The 12,041-nt window shown below is 40.6% G+C and overlaps 1 protein-coding gene across 2 annotated transcripts in view; it reads left to right on the plus strand.

Annotated features, from left to right (window-relative positions):
* dbn1 (drebrin 1) overlaps positions 1 to 12,041 on the plus strand; it is a 133,242-nt gene that overhangs the window by 87,328 nt on the left and 33,873 nt on the right. For both annotated transcript variants that reach the window (XM_084074858.1, XM_084074857.1), the window contains exon 3: positions 8,705 to 8,817. In XM_084074858.1, the coding sequence (XP_083930984.1) occupies positions 8,705 to 8,817 (113 nt within the window). The remainder of the gene's footprint in view (positions 1 to 8,704; positions 8,818 to 12,041) is intronic.

Below are 12,041 nucleotides of genomic sequence, written 5' to 3' on the forward strand. Positions count from 1 at the left end.
TATACCGACATTGCATTTTTAATAACCGATCTACAAGCTCTAGCTACTCTCGCTATTTTTGCCCGACACTGTCATACAACGAAGTAGGCCATTAATAATTTATGAAAAATGAAATATGGAGATACAAGGTTTCTGTGGAGAGATCTCCTACAGTATCTACACCTGAGCTGTAGGAGTGCTTTAGGGTGTTTCTGACTCATTAGTTTACAGCAGATATTGCTCGATATAACGACTAACAAGGAGAGATGTGTTGCATCGGGAACGCTCAACAGCAACAAGCTTATTAACGCATCTGTGTCACCACTTTATCCATATTTTATACTTTGGCTATTCAAAAATAGTAGATCTACATGGTCATAGCGCGGCACCTTGTAGATCTGCTATTTTTTGAAAATAGGTAAAAATGTGTGCAAATCTTTGAATATATATATTTTTAAGCGAACATTTTTAACTCAAATATTTTCTTCTTGGGGTCCCTGGAACTAAAATTTAGTTCCAGGGACCCCAAGAAGAAGAAATATTTAATATTTTGAGATGGGGGTCCGTGGCCAAATACATATAATTTCGGGGGTCCTTGACATGAAAAGGTTTGAGAACCACTGATATAGAAACATACGTTTAAAAAAAAAACTGTTAGGATTTAGAAGGCATTTGTAGAATACCCAGAAACAGAACATTTGAGTTACAAATGTTCGCTTTAAAACATATATATTCAAAGATTTGCAAACATTTTCACAATTTTTCTAAAATAGCAGATCTACAAGCTCATAGCGCGGCACTCGGTGCCGTGCTATGAGCTTGTAGATCTGCAATTATTGAATTGCCAAAAAAATCTAAAAATCTTTCCCGGTCTAAATGGATTAAAACATATCGCTCGCATGGAAATGGCATAATTATTCTGACCGGCCGCGTATTGTACTACAGGTAGCAATTTGCCCGTTTCTGAATCTCACTACACACGACTACAAATGGCTTTGGCTGCCTCGTTGTTCAGTCCTCTCCAATGAAATAACCACTGTACCACCCATAGTTCTACAAGCAGCGCGTCATGCAATATTCATGCTAAATGTTGGTAGTAATGCCCCACTGAATCTCAAGTTCATCTGTTTCCCCACATCTGTGCTATTATTGCAGACATTACACACGCACGCACATACGCACGCATGCACATACGCACGCATGCACACACACACACACACACACACACACACACACACACACACACACACACACACACACACACACACACACACACACACACACACACACACACACACACACACACACACACACACACACACACACACGCTATTAAAGTTGCATTCTTTCTCGTGCTTGATCAGTTACCCAGAAGAACGTGAATAAAAGGTCATGACCTCAATGGAACTTACGTACAGTACTACAGAATGACAGCAGAGCAGAGCAGAGCCAAAAGTCAGTTAACCCTTTAAGACCGGGAACGCATCTGTCATTTTTAGATTTTTGTGGCTATTCAAAAATAGCAGATATACAAGCTCTTGGCTTGTAGATCTGCTTTTTGAATATATATATATACTTTTTATTTTATTTTAATTAAAGGGAACATTTGTGGATTCTATAAAATCTCTTCTGAACCCTAACAGTTTTTTGAAAAAACTTTTGTTGCTATAATATCAGTGGTTCTCAAACATTTTCATGTCAAGGACCCACAAAATTATATGTATTTGTCCATGGACCCCTATCTCAAAATATGTTGTTCTAGGGACCCCCAGAAGCAAAGATTTGAGTTAAAAAATGTTTGCTTTGAAAATATGTATATTCAAAGATTTGCACACATTTTCATGATTTTTCAAAAATAGCAGATATACAAGCTGCATTCGGTGCCGCGCTATGAGCTTGTATATCTGCTATTTTTGAATAGCATAAAATAATGGTTAAAGTGGTTACACAGATTCCCTATCTTAATGGGTTAAAGCAAAAAACCCAGGGCTTAAATAATTAAAGTCCCAAAAATGTCAACGTGCTACTGTATGAGGTGAGGCAGTCAGTAAGTCAGTAGTGTTAGTGTGTATGCGAGGTGAAGGAGTGAGTGGAGTCTTGTAAGGTTTGTACCCAAGGGTAAAAACAAAAAAATATTGCAGAAGGAAAATCCAGTTAAAAGCGAAACATAACATACATTGATTGATTGATTGATTGATTGATTGATGTGGGGAGGCATCTGAATATAGACCTATTTAACAACTTACAGTATTTTAACACATCATTTTAACAAAGAAATATCACTTACACTACCAACACAGCCTTAGAAGAAGGTTGTAAAAAATGCTTTCACGCACACACACGTGCGCGCACGTGCACGCACACACACACACACACACACACACACACACACACACACACACACACACACACACACACACACACACACACACACGCGCATTCTCGCCCACTCAGTCGGAGCTGATTAAGGCCAGGTGCATCAGTCTTGTGCTGTGTGTACTGTATGTGTGTGTAGAAGTGCAATGGCTGCAGGTACAACAAAAGATTTCCGATGTTGTTTGTTCTTCAGAAAGTGTCCGTCTGTCTGTGTGGAATGCTGGAGCCAGGGAGCTGAAGTTCACCCTGTAAAGGGTAAAGGATGGGAACGGTCGTGAGAGATAGAGCTGGCCTTACGTTGCAGGCTGAGCAGCAGTTATAGGACTGATAGGTTGAGTTGAGATAAATCAAATATAACGTTGCCTTAGCCCTATGCACACCCATGTACTTCATCGTACAAGAAATAGCAAAAATAGACACTCTACAAACTATTTTGGAATTAAAACAGAAAGCGTGAAAATACTTAAGTATGCCAGGTTTGATGTAGTTAGCATGTACTTATTTAATTGCTCAACAGCGATATCAGACATAATGATTCAAACATATCAGACAGTCTACTTTTCCCAAAAGAAAATGCATGTATTTAATTCAGTCTGACCAGAAGCTGGGATAAAACATTCATCATTCAAACATTGTGGTCCATTAACCCATTGAGACCTGAAGCCGATTCTACATGGCTCCTAAATCCCAACAGTTTTTTGAAAAACGTATGTTTCTATATCAGTGGTGCTCAATCTTTTTCATGTCAAGGACCCCCAAAATGATATGTATTTGGCCGCGGACTCCCATCAAAATATTTTGTTCCAGGGACCCCCAGAGGCAACGATTTGAGTTAAAAATGTTCGCTTTGAAAATATATATATTCAAAGATTTGCACACATTTTCACGATTTTTCAAAAATAGCAGATCTACAAGCTCGTAGCGCGGCACTCGGTGCCGCGCTATGAGCTTGTAGATCTGCTATTTTTGAATAGCCCAAAGTGTAAAATAATGCTTTCTAGCTCAAATCTAAAATGACACAGTTCCAGGTCTTAATGGGTTAAAGGACTTTGATCTCCAGAGACTTGTTACCCAACCATGACACAAGGGAGACAAGACAAGACTGATTTGATAAAATCCAACAAGGGAAAAACCAGCATTTTCTGTCAGAAATAGTTATACATCCATATACTGTAGGAGAAGTTAGCTTGGGATAAACTTTTGAAACGGTTGACGGCGGTATTACAATGTTTTGCATCACCCTGGTATAAAACCTTCCGCGAAAAATAACAGCAATTTATTCAAATGTAATTAAAGTGCTCTGATGAAGGCTCATAGCCGAAACGCGTAAGCGTTGGTGTATTGGTGTGTGCCAGTAAACAAAGTGGAAATGTGAGTACTTTGTCCTCCATTTATTTGAAATTTTGGATGTGCTACCTTTTTGGGATTTTTGTAATTAAAGTCTCTCTGTCTCAGTGTCTCATCATGGAATGAGTGGTGTGTGTACGCTTTTATAGCACTTAGAACAGGGGTCTTAAACGTTTTCAGCCCAAGGACCCCCTAGCTGAGAGAGAGATGAATCAGGGACCCCTCTCTATATGGTATAAAATTGTGTTCCACATTCAACTTTTTTGTTTACGTGGTCTGCTCTTTTTTCCCCTCTACACCAATAGCCCTTTGCCAAAAATAGCCGATCTACAAGCTTGTAGATCTGCTATTTTTGGCTAAAGTTCTCCTCAGAAAAGGGATGCTAGGCTTCAAGTGGTTAAGGTAAAAAAAAAATCCTTTCACACAAAGATTTGGCGGACCCCCTGTTGTAACTCTGAGGACCCCCTAGGGGTCCCAGACCCCCTCTTGAAGACCCCTGACTTAGAAGACCAGGTCCAGGTGTTGGTTGTTCCCAGCATTGACGTCATTCATTCTCCACAGAGAGACTCCTACTCCTTCCTCGCTGTAGGAAGCTTCATTACTAGCCCTCATGTGGCTCTGTGACGCAGTAGAAGCATTAGCCAAGACAAAAAAACAAAACAAAGACAAAGCCATCTATGCCATCTCCGGTTTACGTCCCGTATGTGCGTGACGTAGCAGCACCTTAACTAACGTCCATAAGTATATCATGCACAGTATACATCTGCTGCTATGCTCAAGCACCTTCTTGTTTGATCTCTGATAACTTTATTTTTATCTAGTAAATACTGGTCCATATCTATCAGTCAGATGTGAATTAATTGCATCAATAAACGGAGGAAACTTCTCATTATAATAATAGGATTTGGGTTTATATTCTTCTGAAGTTTTAAACAGAGATACAGAGTTTTATACACAGTCTGGGTTTTTCGCCTTCCGTCATCGCGTCAGCGGTTGTCTGTGCCCCCATCTTGCTTCGTTTCCTTGGCAACTAGGTTCACGGCGACCTCGATACTGTACACAATTCCGAGATGAACCTACCTATCTTAATATTGTTGACTTATACTAGGAGCCATCAAAACAAAAACGAAATGAATGATGAAATGAAATATATCTTTATCAGATGTATAAGTACATATTTATACATTACATTACATTACATTACATTACAGTCACTTAGCAGACGCTTTTATCCAAAGCGACTTACAATAAGTGCATTCAACATAGGTAGGGAACGAAACTACTAATCACCAGAAGCATTTAAGTGCATTCTCTTCTAAAACAAGCAACCTAGAGTATACCTAGCGTTAAAGTAAAAGTGCAGTATATCACCTACCTACTTTCATAAACAGATGAGACAAAATAGGAAAATCAACTGAGAAGGAGCTAAAACAAATAAGTGTATCGAATAAACAAGATCCAATAAAACAGTAAAACAAGAGTTTGTACAACTAGTTAACAACAAGTAGGCAAGGCGAAGAGGAAGGGTAGTGTTTCCTGAAGAGGTGGGTTTATAGCCTGCGGCGAAAGATGGGCAGTGACTCTGCTGTCCTGACATCAGTGGGGAGTTCATTCCACCACTGTGGGGCCAGAACAGAAAAAAAGGTTGTGACCGTGTAGATCGGCCAGAAGGACCCTTGAGCGACGAGGCAATCAGTCGCCCCGAGGTGGCCGACCGAAGTGGTAGGGCAGGGGTGTAAGCACATCTACTGTATCAATCTCCTTTCCCCCCTTGCCCCCCCCCTCTCTTGTTCTTCCCGTTATTTCTTCTAAATAGCAATACGATGGGAATGCACAAAAACTAATTTCACCCACTTCTTTACTTGTGTAAACCTGTGATGTGACAATAAAGCTGATTCTGACTCGGATCAAACAACACTATAGCAATGGTTACTATCAGAATATAGAGCTATTTAACACAGTATTTTAACCAAGAAATATCACTTGCACCACGAAAACAGACTAAGAAGAAGGTCGTGAAAAATGCATTCACACACACACACACACACACTCGCCCACTCACTCACTCAGAGAGCTTGAGTGCTGTGAATAGGCAAGTTGCATCATCTTGCTTTGATTGGTAGTTCAAAGGCTGCAGGTGCAAAAATGATTTCCAAATGGTTTATTTTTCAAACAAACCGGCTGTCGGGCTGCTGGGTGCTAGGTGGCTGAAATTTACTCTGTATATAAAGCATTGGTTTTCAACCCTTTTCATATCAAGGTCCATTGTTTATTCGGCGTTTGAGCCACGGAGCCACCGTTTGATGAGATTTAGACTCTCAGACCCACAAGACTTAGAATATTTTGTTGTCGTTGGATACGATTTTGTCCACAATTCCATCCATGCTGTATTGATTAGGAGAGATACTGTAACAAACAGGCAAACGGTGATCAAAAGAACAATTCTTCTTCATTGTCTAATTGTGTAGACGTCTTGCAAATTAAGTAATGCAGATGTTTAATAATAATTTAACTCTTGAGAGCGTAAAATGAAACCAAATGGACCCGTAAGGGTCCATTTGGTTTCATTTTACGCTCTCAAGAGTTATCTAATAAGGGTCCATTTGGTTAGCAACTCTCCATCATTTAGCTGGGGCCCACCTGGAACCCCCTCAAGGACCACTGGTGGTCCCCGGACCACTGGTTGAGAACCACAGGTATAAAGGATGATGGGGACAGTGTTGAAAAGATATAGAACTGGCCTTATGGTGCAGCTGTGAGGAGCATGGAGGAAATGCATGCATTTAGTCATGGATTGTAGCTCAATGAACACTCAGGATTTTACAGTGTACTGGCTGTGTCCCCTATACCCTCTCTCTCTCTCTCTCTCTCTCTCTCTCTCTCTCTCTCTCTCTCTCTCTCTCTCTCTCTCTCTCTGTCTCTCTCTCTTCCATTTCAAAGGTGTTTTATTGCCATGAGAAAACACACGTTTACATTGCCAAAGCAAAAGTGGAACAAAAACAATCAAAACCAAGCAATGTATGTACGATTAAATGGGAATAACGAAAATGTGTAAACATGTTAAAATATTTTCTAAGTCCTAACAGTATGTCGCTATATCAGTGGTGCTCCAAAATTTTCCATGTCAAGGACCCCCCAAAATGATATGTATTTGGCTGCGGACCCCCATCTTAGATTTGCAAAAAAAATCCACGATTTAAGATAAATAAATAGCAGATCTACAAGCTATGAGCTATTTTTGAATAGCCAAAGAAATGTTAAAATGACACCGATGCTTTCCATTAGACATCCTCCTCCTGTCACAACAAACAGCTCACACATCTTGCTGCTGTGTTTGCACATTGTTGTTCTGTGTTGTCATTAGTCATGTTTTCAAACTCTCCATGGGTGATTGTAATCTGTGGGACGTATCTCTCTCTCTCTCTCTCTCTCTCTCTCTCCCTGCTGTGTCCATAATGTGATTAGGTCTCTCTACCTACTGTACCCTTCCTTCTCCACAGTGGTTGCCACCTGCCTGCGTTGGCAGACTTAATAACATGTTTGTTGTTGATGATGGAGTGTGATTTAATTGTATAATAAAGGCTTTATGTGACACCCACACGTTGTACACACTGTACACACCCACAAACACACACGCACGCACTATTTTGTTTGAATGTGTGTGTGTTGTGTTCTTGTAGTGGAGTCATTAGTCTCATCATTACACATGAGGCTTTATGGGTCTGAAGGGACATAGGGTTGAACATTAGGTTGTATTCATGAACACACACACACACACACACACACACACACACACAGACACACACAGACACACACACACACACACACACACACACACACACACACACACACACACACACACACACACACACACACACACACACACACACACACACACACACACACACTGTGTGAAAGTATGTCCTCCTGAGACCTTGAGCAGTGAGTCAGCAACGGTTAAAGGACGACTTCACCCTTTTTCAACCTATCTTCATATAATAGGTCCTCACTAATGCTCCTGATAAAATGGTGCCATTTTTGTCAACTCAGTCTGTGTCTCATGTAGAGGGGCTGTGGACACTTCCGAAACTCGCCTACCAGTGACATCATCGTTAGGCAGGTTTAAAAAAATATATATATATATATATTAAGAGAACAATGGCTTCCATTATAGCATGCTAACCTTCCAGGAATAGAAAGCCTCCAGATGGCTTGGACCGCTATAGGTGCCCGCGGTACAGGCACCTATAGGCTCAGTGTAGCCTGACAGCGCGTTGCGGGTTCGAGTCCCGATCCCGACGGCCTTCGTTGCATGTCACTCCCCATCTCTCTCTCTGCCCATTTCCTGTCAGCCTACTCCTATCAATAAAGGCATAACCCCCCCCCCCCCCCCCCCCCAAAAAAAAGAAAGCCTGCAGTTTCTATTAGCTTGAATTCCCCATGATGTCACTGGTAGGTGGGTTTCTGAACTGTCCACAGCCCTCCTCTGAGACACAGACTGAATTGACATGAATGGCACCATTTTATCATGAGCATTAGTGAGGACCAATTATATGAAGATAGGTTGAAAATGGGTGAAGTCATCCTTTAATGGTTAATATCGTCTCTGTCAGGTGGAACATCATTACCGTAGCTCCCTTTTTAAAGTTTTAAAGTTTGTATATCCAAAACTGTTACTTTTTCAGGATTGTGAATTCAAAAGCATCAAAAGTAGCAGATCTACAAGCGCTATGTTTTGAGCTTGCAGATCTGCTACTTTTGATGATGACGCTGTAGTATGATCAAGTTGGGCGTTAATTTACGGAAAAACTGTTTTTTTTTAAATAAATTGTTTACTGAATGTTCATGGTTTCCCTGTGTGTGTGTGTGTGTGTGTGTGTGTGTGTGTGTGTGTGTGTGTGTGTGTGTGTGTGTGTGTGTGTGTGTGTGTGTGTGTGTGTGTGTGTGTGTGTGTGTGTGTGTGTGTGTGTGTGTGTGTGTGTGTGTGTGTGTGTGTGTGTAGGTGGAGGTCTGGCAGCCATCACAGTACTGTTTGACACGTCCATGGTGATGTATGGCTTCTGTTCTCTGAAGGAACCAAACGCTGCTCTACCCAGATACATCCTCATCAACTGGGTTTGTTTCCTCTTTTATCTTCCTCTTTCACACAGTGTTTCACAAAGCCAGTGGTGGAAAGTAACCAAGTACATTTACTCAAGTACTGTACCTAAGTACAGTACAATTTTGAGGTATTTTTTACTTACTCAGTACTTTTACTTCTACTCCACTACATCTCAGAGGCAAATATTATACTTTTAGTTTTACTCCACTACAATTATTTGAAAACTTTAGTTACTAGTTACTTTGCAGATATAAATTACTATATTATAAAACATACATTAACCACTTTAGCCCCATTATATACATAGGCTATTAGAAAATAGCCGATTTACAAGCTCACAACGCGTCGCGATGCGACACGTTGTGAGCTTGTAGATCTGCTATTTTCAAACATTTTTGTCCTTATACTTTTGGTACTTTAAAGGTAGGGTAAGTGATTTTCTTTGGTTAAAATAAGTGTTAAATAGCTCTGGTATTGCTACTTTTACTTACGTAAAATATTTGAGTACTTTTTCCACCACTGCCTTTGACCGAGTATTTTATTCACTAAAAGTAAGAAGTAAGTGTATGTGTGTTCATAAAGCTGGGTCCACCTGGCTCTCATTGTGACTGCAATGCATTGTTCCCATCGTCGCCTCCAGTCTGCCAGCTGGAACAGGCTCTATGCACAGCAGCCATATCGGAAAGAAATTGGGCCTCTTCCTTACTTCCTTCACAGGTTTTTCTTTTACCAGTGATACTAATGAAGACTCCATTTAGTGTATCACACTGTGGTTCTCAAACGCTTTAAGCCATTCAATCCGGGAAAAGCATATACTGTGTCATTTTAGATGGGCCAAAATATCAGATCTACAAGCTCATAGCGCGGCACTCAGTGCAGCGCTTTGAGCTTGTAGATCTGATATTTTTGAAAAATCGTGAAAAATTTGTGCAAATCTTTGATTATACATGATGTTCGCTTATTTTTTCAAGCGAACATCATGAAAAGGTGTATGAACCACTGATATTATAGCAACATAACTTTTATTAAAATAAATCTGTTTAGAAGACATTTGCAGAATCCCCCAGAAGCAATGATTTGAGTTAAAAATGTTCGCTTTAAAAATATATACATTCAAAGATTTGCACACATTTTCACGATTTTTTCAAAAATATTGCAGATCTACAAGCTCATAGCGCACTTCACTTCGTGCCACGCTGCGAACTTGTACATCTGCTGTTTTTGAACGTTTTTGAAAAATCTTTTGACACTTTGAGAACTACTGATTCAGAAGGCATTTGTGTAGAATCGGCCTCGGTTCTTAACCCATTAAGACCTAGAACTGTGTCATTTTTAGATTTGAGCTAAAAAGCATTATTTTACTATTAATTACTTTGGGCAATTCAAAAATAGCAGATATACAAGCTCGTAGCGCGGCACCGAGTGCCGCGCTACGAGCTTGTAGATCTGCTATTTTTGAAAATTTGTGAAAATGTGTGCAAATCTTTGAATATATATATTTTTAAAGCGAACATTTTTAACTCAAATCTTTGCTTCTGGGGGCCCATGGAACAACATATTTTGATGGGGGTCCGTGGTCAAATACATATCATTTTGGGGGTCCTTGACATGAAAAATATTGAGCACAACTGATATAGAAACATACGTTTTTCAGAAAACTGTTGAGATTTAGGAGACATGTAGAATCGGCTTCAGGTCTTAATGGGTTAATGCGTTCAAACCAGGTTATGGTGTTGCGTAACATAGTTTATAATATTGATTTGATGTTGTGAGATGTTCTACACCCGGCGGTGTTTGTCGTTTTTAGTCAAAGAGTGACTCACTAAAGCGATTCAACACGACTGTAAATGGCGAGGACACTTCAGTGACACTTCAAGGATTATTCTCAGACTGTGACTGGCTTTGAAGAGGAGACGTTCTCTGAAGTACTTTACGCAGCAAGATGAACATCAGGTTGAATGAAACATGAAAACACACACACACACACACACACACACACACACACACACACACACACACACACACACACACACACACACACACACACACACACACACACTCGCACACACACTTACAGCCCTGTGAAAGGGATGCCGACCTTGAGCAGGTGAATGCTGAGGACATTTCTAGTGCATTTCAGTGACAATGCGAGGATATTCTGAGACTGTGACCGTCTTTTGAAGACACATCATCTCTCTGATGTGTACGCTGTCGTGGGAATTCTGGATCAATCGGTAATTGATGAGGCAATAATAGGAGCCGAGATGATATTTTTAAGTGGTGATGGTTATGCTTTAATGTACATGATTTCATGGGGTGAGGTACGTTAGACACACAGATCTGACACAGATCGGTGGTAAGGTAGTTCTGTCAACGAGCACAGGGCTCAGATAGTTATACTAGCTGTAGAGTTCTCAAATTCTGCCAGAACCCGACCCTTTCCGACCCGAAGTTTTTGGGCCGAGCCGGGCCGAAAATGTATGCTAATTGTATGCTAATTTCACCTTGAGTAAAAGTCTGCTGCAGGCCTTATGTGTATTTTGTGTGTATTTTAAACTTGCTTTATTGTTTGTATTTCTTTTCTGTTTTGTTAGGCGACCTTGGGTGACCTGAAAGGCGCCATATAAATAAAATGTATTATTATTATTATTATTATTAATTAGTCGGGCAGAGCCGAGCCTCAGGTTCCGTAAAAAAAGGGAAAAAAAGGTCCAATCTGCTCAGTTCAAAGCTTGTTGCATGCGTGACTTTGAGGACATTAAGCACATAATGACACATTTTCAGTTTTGGGGGGTTTTCGGGCCTAAAATGATGGTAATTGTTCGGGCCGGGCCCTGTTCGGGCCAGCCCAGTTAGGGCCCAGTTAGGGCTGGGCCTTCATTTTCAGACCCGTTGAGAACTCTTAACTAGCTGCTACAAGGACAAGCTGAACCATAACACAGTGGCTCTCAAACTTTTTCATGTCAAGGACCCCCAAATGGACACTTATTAGCCCACGGACCCCCATTTGAAAAGATACATTTTAAGGACCCCCAGTTTGACATGCATTAGGGCTACGGACCCCCATTTAATGGCATTTCTATCTCTGGGACCCCAATTCATGTTGTAAAATCAATGTTATCTTAACTCTGAGAGTGTACAAATGGAACCAAATGGACCCTAACGGGTCCATTTGGTTCCATTTGTACACTCTCAGAGTTACAGACCCATAAGGGTCCATTTGGTTCCTATCCATCAT

This window comes from Gymnoscopelus microlampas (genome assembly GCF_963454915.1).
Source record: "Gymnoscopelus microlampas genome assembly, chromosome: 12".
In the NCBI taxonomy this organism is placed as follows: Eukaryota; Metazoa; Chordata; class Actinopteri; order Myctophiformes; family Myctophidae; genus Gymnoscopelus; species Gymnoscopelus microlampas.